General features: G+C 34.5%; 1 protein-coding gene across 1 annotated transcript in view; it reads right to left on the minus strand.

The window, feature by feature from the left end:
* LOC140436452 (uncharacterized) overlaps positions 1-26806 on the minus strand; it is a 508405-nt gene that overhangs the window by 90994 nt on the left and 390605 nt on the right. The window contains exon 9 of the mRNA XM_072525289.1: positions 21723-22006. Coding sequence (XP_072381390.1) covers positions 21723-22006 — 284 coding nt within the window. The remainder of the gene's footprint in view (positions 1-21722; positions 22007-26806) is intronic.

The raw sequence follows: 26806 nt of genomic DNA on the forward strand, positions 1-26806 counted from the left end.
GACCAATTCAATAGATTTTAATAATGCTGTTAATTTACTAAAATATTGTTCTAAATATTTTTGTGGCCTGCGTAGCGCAAGCGGTAGGATGCTTGCCTCGCATGCCGGTGGTCCGGAGTTCGAATCCTACCGCCGGCAAGAATAACTAGACATTTTTAAAAATGTCTATAGGCCCCAGGTCGACTCAGTCTGAATAAAATAAGTACCTTGCGTAAAACCAGGGGTAATAATAGGCGGTTGAAGCGTAGCACTGGCCATGTTACCTTCCTTGTATACCGTAGGCCCTAGATATAGCAGACTACCCTGCTATACTACCAAAGCCACGAGCGGTAAAAAACGGGAGACTATTATATTGTACTAAATATCTTAAAAACCGTTTCAGTCATTTGAAAAATGCTTGGTAGTCGCGATTGTCGCTTGGTGTAATATTTTTTAAATCAATAGATAAGAATTCCAATAGTGCCGATTTCGCGGTAAAGTGCACACTTCCCAAAATGAATGCTACCTGTAACTCCGCTTGTTTTAAATGTCTCGTTTGTGCTTCGACTTTCTGTTCAAATGCAAGGGACAAACGTTTATTATTCGACAAAAATGCCTTTGACTGTTGAAACGGCACAAATTGTTGCACTTGAGGAAGACGGTCACACTCAACGGCAAGTCGCAAGAACTGTTGGCCTAAGTCTTTCTACGGTTCAACGAGTGCTTCAATGCTTTCAGGAGGCAAGTTTGCTAACCAGGCGACCTCACTCTGGACGAAGAAGAACGACCACGGCACTAGATGACCGTTTCCTTGTGTTTCAGTCTTTACGAAACCAGACCTCAACAGCGGTTATGCATCAAAATCGTCTAGAGGAAGTACGAAATCGCAATTTTAGTGTTGCAACAGTCAGAAGAAGACTTCGTTCTTCTTGACTATCTTCTCGGGTAATGGCTAGACGACCGCCACTTCGCCGGGTGCCTCGAGTTGCACGACTAGCTTTTGCTCGACAATATGCGCATTGGGGAATTAACGATTGTAGCAAAGTGTTATTCTCAGATGAATCCCGTTTCTGCCTAACTGGATCCGATGGACGTGTAAGAGTTTGGAGGAGAACCGGTGAACGATTTTCACAAGCTTGCATTGCTCCAAGAATGCCATTTGGTGGAGACTCGGTCATGGCTTGGGGAGGTATATCTTTCGACTTCCACACAGAATTACCTTTCATCGAAAATGGGTCCCTAACTGTACGAAGGTACATTACGGAGATTCCGGAAGAACATGTTATGCCCAACATGGCAGGGCTTGGAGAAAACGCCGTTTTTATGCAGGACAACGTGCGATCGCACGTTGCCAGGATCAGTATGTAATGCTTGGACGAAGTTGGAATTACGAGGGTAGCCTGGCCAGCTAGGTCTCCGGACCTGAATCCCATCGAACATCTTTGGGACGATTTGAAAAAACGTATTCAAACCCATACACCTCCTCCTAACAACGCACAGGAGCTTAAGGATCTGTTAGTGAGAGAGTGGAATAACATACCACAACATGTAATCCGGAGAAAAATTGAGAGTATGCCCCGTCGTCTGCAAGAGGTTATTAGAGCAAGGGGAGGCAATACACGATATTGGTCATTGAAATTTCACTGATTTTTTACCACGTTCTGTATTTTCCATATTTTTTCGTATGTCTGTTTTATTAACAATTTGATTTGTTTTCTGTTTTTTTCAATAAAAACAATAAAAAACTATTTTTTTTCTTTCAAAACAATCATTGATGACAAATAAAAAATACATTAGCCAAAAAAAAGGTTATTACTGCACCAGAGGCAAAAATATTTAAGAAACTTGAAATTTTCAAGATGACCCGGATTTTATGATCGCGAGTGTATATTATTGTATAAAGGGGCACCAAATTTTGTTTTTTCCGCGGCGCTTGAAGCGGCTCTGTACGGGTTGATTTGAGAGAATTTAAAACTAGAAACTGAAGAAAGAAAGATAAAAATAGTAGCAAATTAAGGGGATTAATTAAATAGGCCAAGGCCCAACCTAATCGGTAAAGCTAGTAGTGATAATTGCCTGAAGTAGCTAACTGCCATTTGCTATTTAATATTAAAATATTAGGTACTTAAGATGACTCACAAGTTCAGAAAGTTATTTATGGGGCAGGTTGTTTATTAAAAGTTATAATTATCTTTGAAAGTTTCCCAATAATATCGCATACAGACATGTTAATTCTCTCAAAAGATTAATTTAATAAAGATACAACTTCACACTAAACTTGACCCTAAACTTTAACTACCCATCACGCAATTTTAATGTGAAAATACATTAAATTTATGAATGCATCCACGGATCGATAGACCCAGTTTCCTAGCGAAACGTGCTCAGAACTCGTAACTTACCGTCCGGTTGGTCTAGTGATAAATTTTTGTCTGGTTTTTATTTAGCGGTATCGTAAATCATTCACCAAAATAAGAAACATACTGCTCCTCGACGCTGACGCTGACCAATTTATTAAATAAATAAATTGACCTGTAGTGGCATGTCATCTTTGACAATTTGAGGTATTTTGGACACAGTATAGTAGAGAATAAAACATGTTGAATAATCTATAAAAATCACTATAAAAATCATTTGTCTTTTGTTACTTTTATTTTAGGAGTAATATTATTTTGCTAATTATAAAAATATGCCGATTAAACTATATACCGTATTAATTATTTAAGACATAAAAACGTCGTCACAGTACATATTAAAAATATTGGGAGAAAGTTTGCAGCTCTGTTTCGCTCTTTGGTTGGGTTCGATTTGTTGGATCCCTTTCTCGCAATTCTTCATAATTTTATCTGGATGAGGAAAGCAACCATGGCCAATCCTATTAATTCGTAATGTGGCTGAAATAAGCCCATTTTATGTTTTGCTACGGTGTTAATAATTTCTTTGTCATTTCTTAGCCTCTGGAGGATAGTTATGTTAAAGTTGTGCCGCCGAACAAATAGAATCCCAAGGCTGCGTGATCACTGAGTATCGGAGAGTTGCATGGTTGTGACTGGCTGTCTGCAGACTTACATGCGTTTGAAACCGAACGGGAGAAGCCGTGTGCACAACGCGTTGTATTAATAAAATCAGTTTGTGTTAGATTATCGTTTGTTTTAAATATGGATGGAAATACTCTTTCGCCTCCAAGAAAAAGGGCAAAAAATATAAAACTTACTGTTGAAGAAAAATGTGTAGTTTTAAATACATATAAAAAAGCATCTGAGGAGGTAAACACAGAGAAGGGCTGCGAAGGTGTTAAATTCACTGCTGAAGCTACAGGTAAATTGTTAATATTTATACGTTATTAATAAAAATAATAATAAAAATAATTTTAAGTATTAACAAATCATCTATTTATAATATTTTAGAAGAGAATCGCCAAAATAGTTAGAATTTAATTTAAACCTCCAAAACCTTACCAAAGATCTAAAAAAAGTGCTTGATGAAATTACCGATGCACATAAGAGCATGATTCGACGAATTGATCACTGTTTCTTTTTACTAAATGAGCTTCCAACGGTTCAGACCGTTTAACATTCCAAACTTAAAGAAAAGTACTTTGAAAAAAGTTTTGAAATTAATTTTGAGTGAGTACAATTTTAATACCAACTAACTAATATTAAATGTACCAGGGATTTAAAACTGGAACTAAGAGTTAGGTTGGCGAGGTGCTATGTTTTTTCGACTTTATTTTATGGAATGGAATCTTGGACCTTGAATGCGACATCAATGAAAAAACTGGAATCATTTGAGCTGTGGGTGTACAGAAGAATTCTGAAAATATCATGGACAGAACACGTCACAAACAAAGAGGTTCTGGGAAGGATAAACAAAGAAATGAAAATTTTAAATTCAATAAAAACAAGAAAGTTAGAGTATCTCGGGCATATTACACGTGGAGAGAAATACACCTTGCTCCAACTGATTATGCAGGGAAAGATCCAAGGAAAGAGAAGCGTAGGGAGGCGTAGAATGTCATGGCTGCGCAACCTGAGAGACTGGTACGGATGTACATCAAATGAACTTTTCAGAGCAGCCGTCTCAAAAGTCCGAATCGCTGTGATGATTGCCGACCTCCGCCGCGGAGATGGCACTTGAAGAAGAAGAAGAATATTAAATCTCATATAAATAATAATAAACTGGCTGAATGACTTCGGTCGATGGCATTTTGGTGCATAGTATCAATAAAGTATAATTCTCTTTCTAATAATAAACCTTTTATCTGGACTGATTCATTCTTGTTTTAGGTTTAAGAAAAGATGTCAAAACAGAGTTTTAAAGGAAAAAAATAAAATTATATTACGGAGGCGACGATACTTTCGATCCGTAAGGCAATATATGCAAGAAGAGCGTACTATTTATTCATCATCCAGCCTTAAGAGTCCACTGCTGAACATAGGCCTCTTCCTCATGTTTCCAACCCCGTCTATCTTGCGCCGCTCTCATCCAGTTTTTATTGAGTCTTCTTAAATCGTGAGTCCATCTTGTAGGTGGTCGATCGACTCTTCTCTTGTCTTCTTCCCTTGGCCTCCATTCCAATAACCTCTTTGTCCATCGCCCATCTGTCATTCTGGCTATGTGTCCTGCCCATCTCCATTTTAGTCTGGCTATCTTCTCGATGATGTCAGTCAGTCACTGTACTATTTATTATTTGGATGAAACTTGGGTGAACGCTGGTCATACTGTTGACAGATTCTGAACTGACATCCAGTCATCGACATGGTCATCCGTCAATTACCAGTGCTCGACAAGCATAATGTTAAAGGCCTTTCTACAGGATTGAAACATCTTTCTGGGAAAGGCAAACGACTTATTGTTTTACACATCGGATCTAAAAATGGATTTATGGAAAACGCACTGCTTTTGTTTGAATAAAAAAAAGGCGACCAATATAAAGACATAAATTCCAACCTTTTTGAAGAGTTGCTGCAAAGGGTTTTGCTAACTTTAGCTAAAGCGGCAGTTATTATCCTAGATAATGCGTCCTACCATAGCAGAAAATATGCAAGATACCAACTAGTGCTATGCGCAAAACTAATATTCAAGAATGGTTGCTGCAAAAAAATATTTTATTTACTGACAGCATGGTCAAAGCTGGGTTACTAAAGCTAGCAAAAAGTCATCCCATAGAACAAAAGTATGTGGTAGATGAAATTATTAAGTTTTTAGGTAGATGAATGAGTAGATTGCCCCCTTATAACTGCGAACTAAACCCCGTTGAGCTAATATGAGCACAAGTAAAGGGTGAATTTGCAAGAAAAAATACCACATATAAATTAACTTTGATCAAATAAAAGGCAGATATCGAGCACAGTTTATTAATTAAATCTTGCCCAAGTACTTTCGCTTCCTAGAGCATCTTCAGGGGCATTTCGTCAATTTTGGCATATCCAACAACCAAAGATGATGAAAGAATCATTCTCTCATCATATTTGGATATAAAGACATTTGGCATTATCCTTATCATTTACTTCACTTGAAATGATCTTCTTCTTCTTCAAGTGCCATCTCCGCGGCGGAGGTCGGCAATCATCATAGCTATTCGAACTTTTGAGACGGCTGCTCTGAAAAGTTCATTTGATGTACATCCGTACTACTCTCTCCGTACCACTTGAAATGATCGGGGAAAGTCTAATATCTTATAAAATATTCACTTTTTGACGTGACAACGTCTTAAATTAGGTTGTGGCTCGGAGTCATTTAAGAAAAAGTGTAACGCCCGCTCACGTCTGTTACAGTGAGTCGCCGAACGAGAGGGAGGCCCGCCGGACCGGCGAATGCCTTGCGTCTCCCACTCAAACATGATCGGTCCGCTGCGCGCGGCACTAGAGAATTAGGCGCGTTGAATCGCTAAAGTTGAAAATCGTTGAAAGTATCGTCAGCTGTGTCTGTAGTGAAAATGTGGAGTGCTTAGATTCGTCATTTACAACAACTACAACAATAAAGGTAAATAATTGTACACTAATGTTTCATTATCGTAAACTATGATTGATTGATTAATTGTTAGATTGACACAAAAGTTGAGAAACTGAGTTTATAGGTTATGTCATACTATTGACAAATGTTAATAGTGTTAAGTAAATTATTACTTTAAATCACTCTGCAATCAATCGTAATTCAGTCGATTGAGAAGAAACAGCGCGTATTTCTAGTCAAACATTTAAAATAACAAATTATAACTTCTAACCTGTCAAAACAGGGCGACCAAACAAACGAACTAAACCGACCAATCACCACGCGCGGAGTTAGAATTTAACTGTGTTTAGCAAGAATTTCAAATTCCAATTTTAGTAAATATTTTAATTTTCAACTTTACCATTTACATTTACAAATTTTAATTAATTTCAAATTTATTTAGCAAAAATTTGAACCTTCGATCTGAATAAGTGTTTTGATTTTCAAATTGATTCTTTAAAATTAAAAATATTAAAATATATATAATCAGAAGTGAACGTCACATAACATTATCTGTACTTATTATTATTTAATATGTAGGCAAATACATGTGACCATACTTGGTAGACACAATTGGAAATAATAATTTTTTATAACTGAAAAAAATAAATATATAAAATACTGGTAGCAAACAATAACTTCAATGATCGATATCTCCGCAACTAATTGATATATCGAAAAAATTTTCAAATAAATTTTGTAGAAAATAATAAGATCAATAATATAATATAAAATAAATAATATATAAAATAATACATATATAAAAATATAATATATAAAATATAAATAATATATAAAATAATAATATAATAATATATAATATATAAAATAATATATAAAAAAGACGTTGTCACGTAAAATCTTCGCCCGTAAAACCGACTTTACAGGCAACCGATTTTTTTTATCATCATTTCTTTTGAAATTATTTTTAAATGTATTTGGAAACAGCAAATCGAAATCCCTGTCACTATCATTACCACTTTCACATATTACAAGTTATTATCTAAGAATAAGTCATCAATTGCCATAATTTCGTTGACTATGTCTTGCAATTCTGTTTCAGAAAGAGTAAAACCGTTTTATTTTTTTATGCTTCTTGTTCCTTAGCGCTTACCTTTTCTTGTAAAATGTCGAAAACAAGATAAAAGTTATTACTAGTTGGATACTAACCTCATACCATGCACTTCAGAATGTAAAGCGGAAGATACCCACGCCTGTTACTAGCACAATGGCATACCAGTACCTAGCAAGCACCAGCTACTGTCCCCAAACTGACAAGTGTGTACGTTAACTGGCATGCTAGTTCCTGGCATGCTAGCTAATGGCAAAGAATTTGATTTTTCTTGAGAGTAGCTGGCTGTGAAATGCAAAGCGCATGCGTGGGAAGTGTCACTGGCGTGTGTGAACGTGCGCTATCGCTACGGGCATGCCAGTAGCTAGCAGAGAATTGTCAGATTTGTTGTGTTGGTGATAAAAATTAATCGTTTTATTTTTAAACTTGTTGATTAAAAAAATGTTTCGTTGGGGTGATGAAAAAACCATCAAATTTATTGCTATATTAAGAGAATTGGAGTGTCTTTGGAATTCTAAATTATCTTTATATAAAAATAAAATAGTCCGTGAAAATGCTTACACAAAAATTCAAGAGGGAATGGGCGAAGGTGTTACTATAAAGAAAATAAAGGCCAAAATAAAAAATTGCTCCAAGATTTTCTCGTCTACCAATCCAATTTCTCACCCAAATTTTTCTCTTTTTTGAGTTTCGCTTCGAATTCATTATTAAATTTTTAACAATATCTGTGGTTTGTTAAGCTGTTTGGCATCTTCTGGAGATTTTACTGCTTCGCTTATAAGCTGAAACTACAAGCGAAGCAGTAAAAACTCCAGAAGATGCCAACCCCTAGTGTTGGCGAAACTAATCTCAGAAGACAACGGCCTAACAACCCGAACAACTTAACAAGTTAGACGATGGCCGTGAAAGCCTAACGCATTATATCAATATCTTTGGTCATTAGCAATATTTGCTCGTTGAATTTATTCCGAATACCTTCCATGGATCCCCTTTTTTTTTTGTTGGAAACTCAAAAACTTTTAATTACAAAACACGTATTTTAGTTTCAAATGAAAACCACTCGATTGTTTATTAGCACTGGCATGTGTAAAAATCTACCCTGCTATTTCGTCTTGTCAGTATAGGCAAGCGAGCTACTGGCATACCAATTCCTAGCAAATATATTTTGTGCTTGCCAGTTACTGGCCTATGTCAGCAACTGGCATGCCAGCTACTTTCTTAACTTACTGGCATGTGTGTACTGATCAAATAGGAATAATGTAAATATTACTTTTGCACATGCGCTGCATCGAAGATGTAGAAAATACATAGGATTTTTGTGTACCGTCAGGAAGAAGCAAAACAAATGAAATATATACAATATACAAGCGTTCAAACTCAGTGGTACTTTAAAGTACCGTCGGGCAGCAAAGGGTTAAGCTTGTTATAAAAGCAAGAGAGATGCGGGAGTTGTTAGAAAATAAGAATTAGTGTAAATATTTTCTTAGCTGGAATTCTGTATACATCCTTTTATTTCTATTAAAAAAAATATTATGTCGTAAACAATAATAAGTCTACACCCTTAAATATGTGTATCGCCTCCAGCCATGGTGATGTGAAACGTGGCATGCTACGATCGTCCGGTCGCAATCCCAGCGCCTTCTTATCTAACGACTGTAATCCTTACTTCTTGTAAAAATGGCGGTCGCGGTCTCTTCACTTCTTTAGCCCCGGCACGAAACGACATCAACTTTTTTATTTCAACTAAATGCATTAAACGAAAGAGCATGTCGCTGCCAAGAAAATTTTATAGTATTACAAGTTGGAATGAGTGGTAGAGCTCCTTAACGTAGCAAAATCTTGTACGACGAAAGCTGTAATTTAGAAATGTTGACTTTTAACGTGACTTCCCGGAATAAACACAAACTTGCGACATGTTCCATTTTTATAGAATCTTAAATGAAGACGTTCACAAAATTTTAGAATTTGACGAATTTATATTTGATTACGATGGTAAGAAATATACGCGAAAAAGAGAAAAAACGGTGTAGAAACTTATATTATGTAGAATGTATAGCTGACCTGTAGGTCAGTTACCAAAGACTTAAGTTAAACTGCTATAATATGTACTACTAAACTATTTCATAGCAATGTGTATTTTGTGCAGTTTTTTATATGTAAAAAAAAACTTTTATTTATTATTGAATTAAACGAAAATTGATTGTAATGAGACGAAGATTTTACATTTCGATTTCCAAATACTTGAAAAGCTGAAGAACCGAAAAGCAGCAGATAAGACGGGATACGAGAAGAATGGAGAACGAGCGCAGTTATTCTACTATTCAAAAAAGAAGATAAAAACAGCCAGAAAACTACAGGGGTAGAACTTGCTAAATACTACCCTAAAACTTACAAGTAATAATAAATCAGAGGATAAGTTTAGCAGACGAACAACAGGGTTTTCGTAGTGGAATATCATGTACAGATGTAATACTCGTTATAAAGCATTAGAATACAACAAACCGGCATATCCATGTTTCTTGGACCTTAAGAAGGCATTTTACAGGGTCAAATTAAAGAACGTTATCCATTTATTAGACGCAAGAGAGATACCTTTAGGAATAATCAAAACGATCAAAAACATTCATCAAAACAACACAATAAAAGTAAAAGTAGAAGAAGAACTAACCGACCCTATTGAAGCTGGCAATAGGATAAGACAGGAAGATTTCCTGAGTCCTCTATTGTTCAACCTAATTATGGATGAAATATTAAAAAAAGTAAAAACTAAAAAAGGATACCAAATGGGACAAAAATAACTTAAAATAATCTGCTATGCAGACAAAACAATACTACTCTCTCAAAGTAAAGACGATTTACAAACTATGCTGCACCAATTTAATATCAACATCAATTAGCCTATATTTATCCACTGCTGAACGTAGGCCTCCCATAAAAAAATTTTACGGGAGGCCTACAAATTTAATATAACCACCAGAAAATTTAACATGTTAATTTCCCCAAAAAAGAGAAAATGCATGGTTACAACAAAAAATTTACCAAGATGTAAATTGAACCTGGAAGGTCAGATACCAGAAAAAGTGATGGAGTTTAAATATCTAGGCATCACAATATCTAGCTACGAAGAGCTCGAAACTGAAGTGGAAGATTAATTGAATGGAGCAAACAGAGCCGCAGGCTGCCTGAATAAAACAATATGAAGAAATAAAAATATCGGAAAAGATATGAAAGGCAGAATTTACAAAACAGTCATCGAACCAATAAAGACATATACGGCAGGAACACGACCTGACACAGAGTAGTCAAAAAGGATGTTATAAGCAGAAGAGATAAAAACACTTGAAAAATTGATGGCAAGTCACTATAAGATAGAGCTAGAAGTATAGATATACGACGTAGATGCAAGGTGGAGAACATCAAGAACTGAGTAAGAAATAGAAGAGAAAAATGGAACGATCATATAAGCCGAATGACAACAAAAAGAGTAGTAAAGACGGCAACAGACGGTTCCCCAATAGGAAGACGATCAGTAGGAAGACCACGAAAACGATGAAACGATAACTTACTAGAGGCACATTGAAAACCAGACAGAGTCATGTCTACATAAAAAAAGAAGAAGAAGAAGAAGAAAATTACTGAGAAATCACAAGAGTATAATAGACCAGCATTTCTGTGTCTGATTGACTTAAAAAAAGGGTTTGACAGAGTAAGACTCAAAGATGTAATCCATCTTCTGTATAATAGAGAAGTTTTCCTAAATATTATAAAAACTATCGGAAATATCTACCACAATAACAAAATGGAAGTCAGAATAGATGAACAACTTAGAGAACCAATAAAAGTAGGCAGCGAAATAACAGAAGGGGACTCATTAAGACCTATGATCTTCAATTTTTTCATGTATGAAATCATCAAAAGCAATAACAAAGGAACAAGATACAGAATGGAAAACAAAAAAATAAAAATACTCTGTTACGCAGATAATGCAATATTGATAGCACAAGATGAAGATAGTCTGCAAAGACTGGTCCACAGATGTAAAATAAGAGCAAAAGAATTTAATATGACAATCTCACCTCAGAAAACGAAAACAATAGTAATCAGGAGAGAACCCATCAAATGTAAAATAGAAATTAATGGCATCAGTATTGAACAAGTAATGGAAATAAAATACATTGGAATTACATTGTCCAGCTATGAAGACCTGGACAAACAAGTGAAATATCAAGTAAAAAAAAGCAAATATAGTGGCACGATGCCTTAATAACAATATATGGAGAAACAGACACATTAACACTATGTTTAAATCAAGAATACATAAAGCTAGTGTAAGACCAATAATGACATATGCCTCAGAAATAAGACCCGACACAGCCGCAGCATAAAGGCTACTGGAAACGGCAGAGATGAAAGTACAAAAAATACGCTGAGAGATCGAAATAGGAGTAAAGACATAAGAAGAAAATGTAACGTACATTGTATAAACGAATGGACACTCAATAAAAAAAAGAATGGAATAACCACATAAGCAGAATGGAGGGGACGTATGTCGTCAAAGTAGCAAGAGATAAGTCACCAATCGACAGAAAAAGTATCGGACGACCGCGCAAAAGATGGACTGACAACCTTCAATAGAGTCATTAATCCATAGAGGCATTAATGAACAAGCAGAATTGCTTATAAAGAGGACAAAAAAGAAAACTGTGTTATTCACTTCACCAGCTTAATGTAGATTTCTAACATTCCAAGTCACTATTTTGCGGGTTTTTTTGCGTATTAACGACTGGAGATACTTACAGTATTGAGAATTTTCTCCTCCCTCCAATTTTTTTTTCGATTTCGATGTAAGGTTGTTAGGTTAATTCTTCTTAGCCATGATGATATAATAAGTCTGATTTTTAAGCGTGTAATGTCGTGGTTCTTCCATTGTTTTATGCATACCTATATCGTTAACCATTTCTGGTTCGTCCACCTTTAGAAATGGTTTATCATTTATAGAATAATGAAGGTGCTCTTTTACTTACCGACCCTTCCACTCAAAACTGTAGATCAGTAACTAAAAGGTTGATAATCATTCTTCTTTAAAAGGCAAAATTTACTACTTAGCTCTACCATGAAATTATTATGCTGTCAGTATCAATAATTTGGTCGCTTCCTTGGAGTTTGGACTAAACATTATTACAAACAAGACAATAATGACTAATGTGATGCAAAATGGAAATATTGCTATTGCCAGAGGTGATTTTGTTTAAGTACTTGTGATTTGAAATTCGGTTGGGCAGAGATAACCAGACATTTTAGCTCCCACATCTCATAAGATTAGCCTGGGCAACGTTTGGTAAATTAAACTATGTATTTAAATCGGACCTACCCATATAGAACCAGAGTTTTAACCTTGTTTAAGCTTTTTGCTTCTTCAAGGAAGAGGTACTCCTTTTTTTTTGCGGAGTAGTGGTAGTGTGACAAAACGTGATGATTGATGTTTTATGTGGAGAAGTAGTGGACTACTAAGGAGCAGGGATTCAGAAGGTGGCGTGTTTGTGTGGACGATGTGTTAAAAGTGCACAAGATGAATTTAGGTGACTGTGCCAAACATGTCGAAGGTACTTCAGGGGTTACCAGCCATACAATAGGAACGGCTCTTAATCAGCATTTTTAGCGTGTAGATATTAGCTGCGATATTTAATGAGGGTTGTTTCTAAGATTTTAAAATACTCATCACGAAGTTCGTGTCCATTGTTATGCAGAAGTTTAGCTGGAGGGAACGGAACTTTACCACGGAGCTAACTACCTACTTTACGGAACTAACCTACCCATATGCCACAAAAGGAAAATCTTTGACCAATGTGTGTTACCTGTACCGACTTATAGAGTGGAAATATTAATAGGTAGTGAATAAGACTTTTAGTCACGAGAGTCTTATTCACTACCTTCACCTATTAGTCTGCAGCTTAAAATCCGAACGATCAGATGTTACTTTTTTTCTGTCTTACTGTAAAGCTGTGAAAGTTGGACAATGGACTCTGAAATAGAAAAAAGAATAGATAACTTTGAGATGTATATATACAGAGGAATGGTAAGAATTCCATGGGTACAAAGAGTTACTAATGTTGAGGTACTTCGTCGCATGTGTAAACAAAAAGAATTACTAAGAATAATCAAAGAGAGGAAAATGCAATACTTGGGTCATGTGTTGAGAGGCGAAAGATATGAATTACTTCAAGTTATACTGGAAGGAAAAGTACAGGGCAAAAGATCAGTAGGAAGACGCCATAACTCGTGGCTGTAAGACCTGAGGAGATGGTTCGACAGCTCATCCACAGAAATCTCTCGCGCAGCAGTTTCCACAACTACAATTGCCGTTGGGATCGCCAACCTTCGAAAGGAGGCGGCGCCATGAGAAGAAAGAAGACTCAGAGAGCTAAGGAGCGCCAGATATTAGGTGTCTCTCTGAGAGACCGAACCCCAAGCGAAGAAATACGTCATAGAATAAAAACAAAAGACGCCATCAAAAAAATTGCTTCGCTAAAATGGAATTGGGCAGGAGACACCACCAGATTATTGGGCAACTGATGGACAAAACGTATTGTCACAAGATAGAGACAGATGAAAAGAGCTGAGGGAGATATTTGTCCAGCAGTGGACGAATATGGATTGATGATAATGATTATTAGTAATTTTATAATAACAACAAAAATATAAAAGATTTATTACAGGACGAATATAAATAAAAAGTTTCAATGAACTGTAATAATGGCTTATATATTTTTAACACTTTTTTTCTTTAAGATTTGGGTCATATTATTTTATATTTAAAATGGTGCTTAACTTTACAAATAACATCGGTATAAACAAACTTCACCAGTTAACTTCCATGTACTGAAGTAAATATATTTTTCATATTTCTCGAAACACAGTCTAAGATACATCGTAATAAATTTAGGTCACACATTTTAAGAACACATTTCTCTAAAAGGCATTTCTACAAACAAGTCCTCATATAGTAATAACATATACAGTTCGCTAGAAGCTCTCGCAAACATAAATATTTTTGCTGTTACGTTTACTGCTTATATTGTATAACTAATATGATACGACACTTCGGAAAAATCATGGGAAATAAACGTGGTTCGCAAACAACTTCTTTCTAGCTAAGATAACAATAAGAAGTGTCAAATGGGAAAATTGTAAAAGATAACAAAAAATTTTAAAAATAATACGTGAATCTCTTACTCACAGATATGATTGAACGACCAAATCGTTCAATAGATAATCAAAATAATAAACCGTATAAATAAGTTGAATGTAAGCTAAATTTTGCCGAGAATATTAATTTTGGGACCCCAACAAACATGCAAAAAAGTTTACCACTTCTACTTCTCCCGAAAAACCCCCTCGCAGGGGGGTAAATACGCAAAAAAATCGATTTACCAAAAATCTGTACGCCGTAGAATAAAATATTTCAAATGAAAAATGTAGTTGAGATAAGTTTAAACAAAAATGTTTATTAGCACTTTTTGTGTAGAATAACCCTCACAAACAACGCTTGAAGCGACCGTCGATTTTGAATGTCAGTTTCGTGCGCGAAATCAATGTTCAATAAAATTTGTACTAGATCGTCAGTAAAAATTCGATATCTTTTTATTAGTGTCCTATCGTCACAAATCAAGATGCGGTTTAACGGTAAAATTGCTCAAAGGTGTATTTTGCTGCAAGTAAACTTAGATTTTATAAAAGTGTTAAATAAATAAAGGTAGCGCGATTTTAGCAGCGTAGCAGCAGCGCAAAACGGGATCAAACCTGGAAGACTATGAAAATTTTAAACGAGAAGAAAAAAGGAAGTTTAGAACAAAAAATAAAGAGCCATATAAAAACGCTCTAAACGAGATTATTAACCACCACAATAGAAAAGACTCGCGAAAATTCTACCAGAAGATAAACAGCTGCAGAAAATAATTCAAACCGAGAATAACAGCATGTAAAGACAGAGATGGTTCTATAATTAGTGACAAAGAACAGATACTAAACAGTCAGTCTTAAAGAAGACCAAATAGAAATTACTTTGCCTTAAATGGATGAAAACGCTCAAGAGCCGCCCCCCACCGAAGAAAAAATTAGAGAAGCCATTTCAAAACTGAAAAATAACTAAGCCCTTGATTTGGACAATCTTCCTGCCGGAGAGGCAGGAAGATTTCTCTTTAAAAATGGTAATGACACCCTTTTTAAACACATGCATAAATTATTAACCGAAATTTGGCAACGGAAGGAAACGCCCGCGGACTGGAAATTGGGTGTAATGCACCCTCTTCACAAAAAGGGAGATATGATGGTGTGTGATAATTATAGAGGCATCACTTAACGTGGCATATAAAGTATTTTCCAACTTATTGTACAGAAGATTGATCCCCTATGCTGAACAAATTGTTGGGAACTACCAGTGCGGTTTCCGACCCAATAAATCAACAACAGATCAAATCTTCACAGTCAGGCAGATTATTGAGAAAACGCTTGAGTTCGGAGTCGACACCCACCACATATTCGTGGATTTCAAAGCCGCATACGACTCAGTCAACAGACAAAAACTTCTACAGGCTATGGTGGAATTTCAAATGCCGCTTCATATTGTTCAACTAACGGAACTTACACTCACAGGCGCAGAGAGTGTAGTCAGAATCGAAAACGACTTTTCAAGAACCTTCCATTGTAAAAGTGAACTGAGACAGGGAGATGGACTGTTGTGTCCCTTATTTAACCTTTCCCTAGAAAAAGTAATTCGAGAGTGCCATATTAATACGAATGACGCGACCTTTAATAAATCTGTACTAGTGGTCGGATATGCAGATGAAATAGACATTATTAGTAGGTCCATAGAATCTCTGATCGAAGCATTTTGATCACTAACGGCGTCTGCACTAAGAATGGGATTAAAAATAAACGCGGAGAAAACCAAATATATGTATTGTACTAGATCAGGCAACCAGATACCTAGACTATTAATTGATGATCTGGAACTGGAAGGTGTGGACACCTTCGTCTACCTGGGCTCGCTGCTGACCAAAGACAACAATGTCAGCGAAGAAATTAAAAGAAGAATAGTGCTTGCCAATAAGTGCTATTATGGCTTGAGGAAACAGGTGGCCCCAAAACTGCCCAGAAAAATTAAAGTTACCATATATAAAACACTAATAACGACAGTGTTAACATACGGGCCAGAAACGTGGTCACTTACACAGAACGACTAAGAATTGCTTAAACGTTTCGAGAGAAAAATTCTAAGGAAAATATATGGAGGAGTCCAAGAACAGAGTTTGTGGTATAGGCGCTACAACTTTGAGTCATACAGAAGTTTTGGGGAACCTGACGTTGTAAAATGTATTAAATTAGCACGCCTTCGATGGATAGGACATGTAATTAGGCGAGATGAAGACGCAATGATCAAAAAAATTTTTGACCGAAGAGGACCAGCGGGAAGACGAGCCAGAGGAAGACCAAAAATTAGATATCAAGATAACATAGAGGATGATCTAAAATTCATCGGAGTTAAAGCATGGAGAAGAGTTGCCAGAGACAGGGACGAATGGAAGATTGTTCTGAAGAAGGATTTGGCTCATAACGAGCTGTAATGCCACTGATGATAATGTAGCGCAATTTTTGCTCTATATAGATCAATACAATCTATCCCTCTTATTGACTGGCTACTATAAAATTTCATTTACTAGAGCCTTACCTTCAGAACCTATAGCATGAAATTTTAGTTTTGAGCTTTGGCAACAAATGTGGCGCATTTGTAATATGCTTAAAAAACGCTGGATTTAAACTTTCACATAACAAACAATCTAAAACAATTAAAACTTTTTTTTTCAATAAAACTCGTACGTTTTTCAAAAGAATTAAACCTTTGCTATAAACTACACATTTTATTTGTTGCCACAACTCAAAATTGAAATTTTTTGTCATAGGTTTTAAAGATTGATTTCTAAAAATGAAAATTTACTACGAATGATCAATGAAACTGATCAATTTTATTGATATTTATATTGATATATTAAATAATGGCAAAAATCGAGCAACGTTAATTTATTTAACACCTTTATAAAAACTAAATTTATTCGGAGCAAAATATAAACACTGCATAGAAAAGCTGCATTCTTTATATTTAAAACGCATCTTGATTTTTGTGGATAGGATACTTAGATCAAAAGATTTTTACTGTCGAGCTGATACAAATTTTATTGAACATTGATTTCGCGCCCGTAACTAACATGCAAAATCGACGGTGGCTTCAAGCGTTGTTTCTAAGAAAACGGTTCACTTTACACAAAAAATGCTTACAAACATTATTCTTTAAAATCGTCTCAGCTACATTTTTTTTTAATATTGTTTCTACAGCAGCGTGCAGATTCTTGGTAAATTAATTTTTTTGTGTTTTTACCTCCCTGCGAGGGGAGTTTTAGGGGGAAGCCCGGGAGTAAAAGTGGTAAACTTTTTTGCATCTTTCTGGGGCCCCAAAAATTGGCTCGGCAAAATTCAGCTTGTTCGTATGATTTTTAGGGTCAACTCTCTGACGACGAAACTGTTTACTTGTGCGTTATGCTAATTAAAACATTTTGTATTATAAAAGGGCATAAAATATTAGAGAATGAATAATATAAGGCTGTAACGCTTGCCGTGCTACAATAATATTACAAGGCCAGAATCGCTCGTTGTCGAAGAGAATAGGGCGGGGTTATAGAAACTATATCGTATTTTAAATTCAAGCACAATTAGATAATATGAAATTATTATTTATTATTGGACGCCACCCCTGGTTTATCCTCGAAGGGGAAGAGCAAAAAAAAATTAAGATTTATTGAAAGTTTACAAGAAAACTATTCTTTATTATTTCTTAGTAATGAACAAAAAGAAAACATTAAAAGTTATGTCATCCCAAAATATTATTTTATGTTAACATTATCATAAACAAAAAATATTTGTATCGTATTAAATTAAGAATTGGTTATAAAGAAAATGAATGTATATATATATATTAACCCCAAATTTCGAAATTTGTTTACATTGAAAATAATATAGTTATTTATCAACTAGGAACAATGAAGAAAATAAACCTTTAAATTAAATTAGAACACTTCACTATATTTTAATTTTTTTTGAGTTCATAATCATTTCTGTTGTCTTGAAAGTAGGTATAATAAAAATTGGTACAACCTTAATCTGCTCTGTTTCTCTTCTTATTTAATCAGTCACCAAATTGATTCAGCTACGTACTATATCAAATCACCACCATCCTAGATAAGAGGGGTTAGGGATTCCATAAAAAGATACTGCTACTGGGCCATGATCTGGAATAACTCCATAGCAATACTATCTTGCGACGAGTATTAGAAATATAATATCAGCATTATAGCCTCTCCAATAAGGGTCTCTGAATTGAGGCCCACTTTGGAAACACGTCTTAACGGTTGGACGGTCTTAACAGAAAAGAGCGAAGCGCTATCATGGCGCCTGAATCTGGAAATGGACAGTGGAAGTGTGACGTCACAACTGTCAATTACTTTCCAAACAAAAGTTGAAATGCCCAATCTCAAGACTTTTTAAATTCTATAAAGTTAACATTTCGCTTCCTCTGCTGCTTTTTTTTAAGTATAGTGTTTTTTACGATAATACCATCATAATTCAGTGTTCTATTTCTATGAAATATAGTTTAAAAATTTAAATTAAAGACATTCTAACCTTACTTTATTGATACATTCATTTTATTGCTATTTTTATAAAACAACATGCTTTATTATTTACACAACCTTGTAAAATTGTTGTAGTAACTATTAGAATACTTAGATATTGCTAAAAGCGGAAAGATTCTGTAAAAAAATGAAAAAATAAGGAAAAATACAAATTATCCACACTAAACAAGGTTTGTTTGGAAAGTGAAACTGACAGATGTCAATAAAATCTACGTCATCACTTCCACGGTCCATTGGGCGTGAGTGACAAGTTGAAAAATATGCTCATCTACCGGATATATTTGGGAATTACAGAAGAATCCTTGAGTCGGCTACAGGTAGGTACTTGACAGATAGATGGGCTATTAGTTGTATTAAAAAAAAATATAATCGAAATATATAATGAGTTTCTTTTAAATCTTTTGAAACGGTTACAAGGCTACAATTGAGTTTTAATTTCAATATTTTATAAATGCTAGAATATTCTACAGGGAGTTCCAAACTTTGAGAAAAAACACAGTATAATTGTTACACCCGGTATATAATGACATTTACCTGTCTAGCAACAATATTATTACAGCGATAATCTTAAAGAATAAGGCTATAATAACATATTAAAAAAATCACTTAAATCGAACAACAAGTTTAGAAAATTCGAGACATCAAAAATGTCTCAATTTTAAGGCGGTGCGTTAATTTTGATGCTTGGTGTATGTTTATAATTATTTGAAACAAAAAACTTTTAATCAGTAAAAACTTTCTATTAGCTAGCAGCTGTGGCCTGTTATACATAATAAATGATATTTACATCCAAATTTTGTTTACAATTTTGTCTTTTTTTTTTAAATCAATTTCATAATTTGTAAAATAAAATTTGTAACAATCTTTATGTATAGGATATTTTATTTTGCAATTGGTAGCAAGTAAATGTAATTTTTTTAACAGTTAATCACACTTTGTTTATTAAATTAAAGTGTTTTAAAAACAGAAGTAGGTTATCTATAGTGTTTTCTGAATTTAAAATATCTTTAAGATTGTTTGGTAAATGGTATTTAATTCTGTGACTATTGAACTCTTCGCACTTTTCCACTAGCATATATGTTTTACTGTAAGGGGTGAACCGCACTCATCACAAATTGGACGTTCTCCTTTCTTGAACACATGAGAAAACTGAGTATATCTAAGTAGTAACGGGAAATAATTATTTGCTTTCGTCTGCATACCACGGGTGGTTGCCACAATCCAATCTTATTTTTTATCTCCTGAAGCTTTGATCGTGTGGATTTCCAATTTATTGTTTCAGTTCTCGAACAGGTTCTTTATGAAATAGCTTTTTAGATCCATACTTACAGATTGGGGTCATATGAGATACTGTTATCGTTTATAGCTTCTTTGGCATTTTTGTCCGCTGCTTCGTTACCTGCTATTCCAACATGTGACGAGACTCGATGCTTGTATCTTTAATATGCAATTTATTTAGTCCTTCCTTCAATAGTAAAGCTAATGGATGCGGCGTGTATATTTTCCTAATTATTTGTAGTGATGACATAGAATATGTCATGATTATTATTTTGTTCATCTTATTTGCATTTGCGTGTAGCATCGCTTGGTCAATAGCATAGAGATTCCCTGTTAATATAGTTGCAGTATCTGGAATTCTATGTTTGAGAATCTCTGTGCTGTTAATTATTGCTACTTCGCTACTTTCTGTGCTACTTTCGACGCATATATATGATACTAGTGACGTTATCCATATGTGAAGAAAGAGTTATTCTTTCACCGAGAGTTAATTTAATAAGATTTTCACAATTTAGTGAAAATTTTGAAACGGTGCCACAAAGAATCAAAAAAATCCAGGGACCTAATGATTTATACAAGTGCTTTCAAATAATATATTAATTTCTTCATGGTCCCATTTAAAAGTAGCTTACAAAATGGCGCCAAGACGCTATTAAATACAACTGAGGCTTAGTTCAGTTACCTAAAAATTTAGTAATTTAAGTTTTAAGGTTCAAAAAAGAGTTGTTTGGGTGGGACTTACTTTGTTTTTTTCCACGTTAGCATATTGAATAAATTTTTCGCTAGAATATATGTTGAATATGTTGTAATTATCTCCATAATTTTTGAGAACAACCTATATACTAAAATTTTTGACCCTTTTAATATTTATTATTAAGGATTTATTGTCTGTCTGTTTTTCTACCTTTATGTGCTATAACTATAAAGGAAAAATCCTAACAACTTGATACTTGATACATAGCTTGGTCCAAGATCTAACCCTATTGAATTTCTTCTTCTTATTCTTATTCTTTATAAACAATCCTGCTTGTTCATTGGCGAATTAGATAAAACATCTACGGAAGGTTGTAAATCCGTCTTTTGCCCGGCCGTTCGATACTTCTGGTGACTTACCTCTTCCTATTTTGACGACACGGGTCTTCTTCATTCTACTTATGGGGTTATTCCACTTTAAATTTTTCTATTTATTGTCTATTCGCTTATACACTGTACGGTACATTTTCTTCTCAGTACATTCATCTCTGTCGTTTCCAGTAGCCTTTGCGTTATGACTGTGTCGGGTCTTGTTTCTGAGGCATATGTCATTATTGGTCTTACACTGGCTTTATAAATTCTTGACTTCATCTCAGTGTTAATGTGTCTGTTTCGCCATATAGTGTTATTAATTCATCCTGTCAGTCAATTTGCTTTTTATACTTGATTTCTCACTTCTTTGTTCAAGACTCCATAGCTGCACAATGTAGCTGCACATTAATAATAATAGTATTTTATTTCCATTACTTGTTCAAAGTTTTTGCACCGGGGTGTTCAATTGTTTTACTTAATCGTGTTATACTGTTTTAAATCGTGTTTTTTTAAAATATTTACAGAATTATATTTATTACGATTACCTATTTCATTTTCAGATTGAAACTGAAACCACTAACAAACATACTCACTTGTAAATATAGCGATCCATAACTCCGGTGAAAAAGGTAACAAGAAAGCCATTAGTGGTATCTCGGATTTCTGTTGTGGAGCCGCCAAAAACGAGACGCCGCTAAAGAAATACGGAACGCTGAAATCTATCACTTCGCTTCTTACGCTGGAGACGCTAAGAGCCGCAAAAGACATGTGCGCTGCCCCCGATACTAAATCCCCTACAATACCGTTCCATTTGATGTCCACTTCGTCAGGGTTCAGCTCCTTGACACGATCAGATTTCACGTGATCGTCTTTAAACCTGGAATCAAAGAAAACGTTTTAGAATCTGGGCTTTAAAATGTGGGAAGGATATTGTATTTTATCCTGAATTTCGCGTAACGTTAAGCACGTGATAGTGAAACGGTAATAGTTGTGTTATAATAAAAGAACTTATTTTCATACGAATCTTTTATCCATATCGAGATTATATTATTTTGCTTAAAAATAGAAAGTGAAATATTGAAATAAATATTTGTTTTTTTTTCTATGCAAAAAAAATCAAAACTCTATTCCGTTTTTTGACATCAAAATTATTAGAAATGAGAATAACATCTTTATCACAGAGTGGTACAGAAAACCAATGCGTAGTAATAGGTTCAATAATTATTACACTTATCGGCCTTTAAAAACGAAAATACATTTATTAATAATATTAAAAGCTGGAGTAATCAACGTCACAGACACAAAAGAGAAGAAAATTTGAAAAAACTTACCATTTGTGACCCAATTTTTCATAAAAATTTTCACCACGCCCCCTATCGTACAATTACAATAAATGTATGCAATAATAATATACCTTAAGTATTTTGATGCTAAACTTACAGTAAAACCTTAATACCTAAATTACCGAGATTAAGTAAATTTATTGATATGTGGCAACACCTATCCCATATCTCTCTTCCCGAGAAGTTCCAAGTTATTTGGAATATTCTCGACCGTCTGCATCTCCTCAGTTCTGACATGGTATAAAGAATAACAGGTATGATATTGCGCAGGCCACTCTCCTAGTGTCGACGTAGTAGTGAGAGTTGCCGTCATTGTAATACATCTGATTATAATGGGATTTTTATCAATGTTTTAACTTTCGACGTCTTTAATAAGCTTGTAGAAAATTTTATAGTGTTTTGTGACAGTTAAGTAGATTTGTAGGCATTTTAGTAAAAAAGAATTATTATTAAGAATATGTTCACCTCTCTATGCGAGTTTTTTAAGTGATAGTGGCTTTGTAGGTATACCTACTTTATATGGACAACATTTTGGTCTTTTTTGGCAAAAGGTGCCGATAAATCTATTAGGTTTTAAAGTTTTCGAAGATATAAGAAATAGAAGAAAATTAATAATAAATTGTAACTTAAAACCTTGTGTTTGATTTGTTTTCCGATTTTAGTGCAGATAATTAATGATCAATTATTTTCTTCGACACCGGCGCCAAATAAGACAATACAATCAAAAGCTAGCTCGTAAAATTTACGAAGATTACCTTTCTAGGTTTTAAAAAGCGAAAAACACAAAATAACTCACAAATTTATTTTACAGATTTATTTATTTTTTTTCACTGTATTATTATTTTTTTAATCAAAATAATAAAACACCTATATTTCAATAAATCCGAAATAGTTCAATAGAAACTCTATTAATCCATTAAAACGACTTTTTTTATTGCCAATTAAAAATTAATTGTGTTCTGATTGCTAACGTTCTTACGGGGAATATTTAAAATCACTCTCATTGTGAGGTAATGCGCGAACTCGTCCCAATTTCTCTCTCGGGAGTATCATACCTGTTCTTTGTACCATGGTTCTGACCAATCTTACTTGAGTCACTCCTTCTGTACGTGTTAAATTTATTGTGAATATGTATTTTGTAGTTTGCGTGTTAATTGCAGTTACGGTATTGAAATAAGCTGTAAATATAAATTTGTACAAAATCGTGCATAAATTTTTAACTGGGCGTAAGCAAGTGCACAGGCGAGAGTGGTTACAAAAATAAAATTAAGAAAATATTCTCAAGAATACTAATACAAATTATGGGTTGAGCTTTACTGAAGTAAATAAAGAAGAAAGGCTTCTGTGTATCATTTGCTCAAAAATTTTAGCAGCCGACAGCATGAAATCTACTAAACTTAAAAGACATTTGAAAATGCTTCATAGTTAGTACATTAACAAACCCCGAGAATTCTTCGAGTTAAAATTAAAATCACATGAAAAGTCTTACTCATTTTTAAAAAAAAATTTGACTGTGAATGAAAAAGCTTTTCTTGACTCTTATAAGGTCTCATATCAAACAGCCGGATGTAAAAACCTCGCACTATTAGTGAAGAGCTTATTTTGCCAGCATTTTGCCAAAAAATTGAAGTCTATACCTTTATCAAATGATACTGTTGCCCGTCGAATCGGTAATATAGCTAAATATGTACAGGATTAGCTACAAGGGAAGTTGGGCGACAAGCTGTTTTCGATTCAGCTTAATGAGACAGCAGATAGCAATAAATATGCTCATTTTATTGCCCACGTTCGATTTAGTGATGGCAAGTCAGTAGTAGAAGAAATACTTTTTGCAAAACAATAAAACTTAAAACAACATCACTCGCATTGTATGCTATCCTAAATGATTATATACATAAAGCAAAAATAGAGTGAAAAAATTGCGTTGAAATATGCACCGATGGTACTCGTGCAATATCTGTAAAACTATACGAGCACTTGTAAAAAAAAGTCTCCAATGTGTATATGAACACACAGAGAACATAGTCTTTGCAAGGAGACATAACAGATTTAAAAACCACCGTCCTGTCAATTTGCTTTCACACATATATAAACTTTTCACAAAAGTTATCAAAAAAAGACGACGCTAAATTAGATTTTTATCAGCCTAGAAAACAAGCGGGATTTAGATCGGGATACAGCAGTAACGACCACATACTAGTGAAAAAGAACCTGGTAGCAGAATACACCAAATCATTGGCAATGATATTTGTCGACTACGAGAAAGCATTCGATAACATTAGCCATCAGAAAATGTTAAAAGCATTGAAGCATTGACCGAATGCCGAATAGACCATCGCTACACTAACATAATCAAACATATCTACCAAAATTTCACAGATAGCGTAAGACTATCTGAACAAGAAACTCTGTAATACAGAAATTCTGTATACAGCGAGGAGTACGGCAAGGAGACAGAGTCTCTCCAAAGTTATTCACGAGGCTTTTAGAACATACTTGTATCTAAACGAGCATGGTATCAACATAAATGGAGAGAAGCTCAGTCATTTGATATTTGCAGATAATACAATGATGACTGCATTATTCCATTAAGAAGGAGTTTTTCCTTGGTAGGTGCATTCAGTGAAAAGCTTGGCCAAAGCCTGGATAATTTTATTTCCACCTAGTTTGATCACTTCGATTACTACTAGGGGATTTGTTATTTTTCATTTCTAAAAGCGCCGTTTTGATTTCGTATAGAATTATTTCTGGCATTTCTGGTACTAATAGTACTATTACGGTACTCTTTATAACTATTAATTCAGTATTATATCAGCGGTTATGTGTATTTAATTTTTTATTTTGTCAAAATTTTGTTTTGTTTTGATTGTAGTAAATTAGTCAATGCGCCCCACAGTTTGAGAATCACTGACTTAGAACCATTTTATCAGAAAATTGGTAGCACTTACTTAACTAACTTTTTTTCAGCGAATTATAATGTTGACAATAGTAATGCTACACTGCTAAATCCTAATGAAAATTTACAGGATAATATTGAATCTGGTAACGCCAAACAGGACAGTTATTTTGTCGTCACTTAATTACATTAACGAATTGACGCCAAATTTATTTAAAAATGAAAATATAAACATAGCTGAGAGTAATGATTGGTCAAATAGATAGTAAGGTAAAAGCACCATTAACACAATTAGAAATATCCAACATAATCTGTTCTATATTGTGTGGGGATTGTGTGTAAGGTAAGGTATATGTTGGGCAAACTTCAAGAAATATAAAAGGAAGAATAATCTCTCACAAAAATGATTGCAGATTGCAGAAAATTCTTGTGCCTTAGTCGAACATTATAAGACTACTAAACATACTCGTATTATTAATTATTTTAATGCGGTGAAAACATTGGATGGAGAGAAGAACTACCACAAATGGGTTTTCTTGGAAATGTGACTTGAGTAACATTTACACTTACATGTTAAAATGTATATCTAAGCCTATTCGTGGAACCTGCTCGTGGCTAATGGTCATTAGCGACAAACTAATAGATTACATAAATTTAATAAATTTTGTGGTGCTTATTAAATGTCTTTCAATAAATTTAAAATACTGTTGAAATTACAGTCTGCACCTAGAACTGCTATAAGTGTCGCTGGTATCTTGTTGTTATCTCTTTCTCTCTCTCTCTCTTTGTCTTTTCAACCAATTAGGACATAGGTCTTCTCCGAAGCAATTCAGTGTTTTCCATTTTAAGCCACTTGCTTCCAGTCGTGTCCTCCGATCTTCTTAACGCCATCAGCTCATCTCATTTCTGATCTTCCTCTGCTTCTCTTTCCTAACCATGGCCTCCATTGTTGTATTTCGTGGTTCCATCTTTTACCCTTTAGTCGGGCATTGTGTCCTGCAGAGCTCCATTTTAATTTGGCAGTGTGTTCTCCTGCGTCTTTTACTTTGGTTTTGCTTTTAATATATTTGTTTGTTTTTCTGTCTATAAGTCTCACCCCGAGCATTGATCTTTCCATCGCTTTTTGAGCATTTACTTGGTTATCCATATTAGACTTAGTGTGTGTCCATACGTATGTCTGTAAACCATACGTGAGTATGAGGAGGATATACTGATCGTAAATTGTGGTTTTTAATAATTGTTCTATTTTAGGTCCTTTCAAGATCCAACTTAGTTTTCCAAATCCTTTCCAAGCTAACCTTATTCTTCAGGTAATTTCGGCAGTTTAATTTTCTTTGTTAACTTTTATTATCTGTCTCAGGTAAGATAAAGATATATTCGCCTACTGTTATAAAATTCGCCTAAATTTATGTCGTTCAACGTTATTTCTGTAATGTTC

The sequence above is a fragment of the Diabrotica undecimpunctata genome, chromosome 3 (assembly GCF_040954645.1).
Source record: "Diabrotica undecimpunctata isolate CICGRU chromosome 3, icDiaUnde3, whole genome shotgun sequence".
Lineage (NCBI taxonomy): Eukaryota > Metazoa > Arthropoda > Insecta > Coleoptera > Chrysomelidae > Diabrotica > Diabrotica undecimpunctata.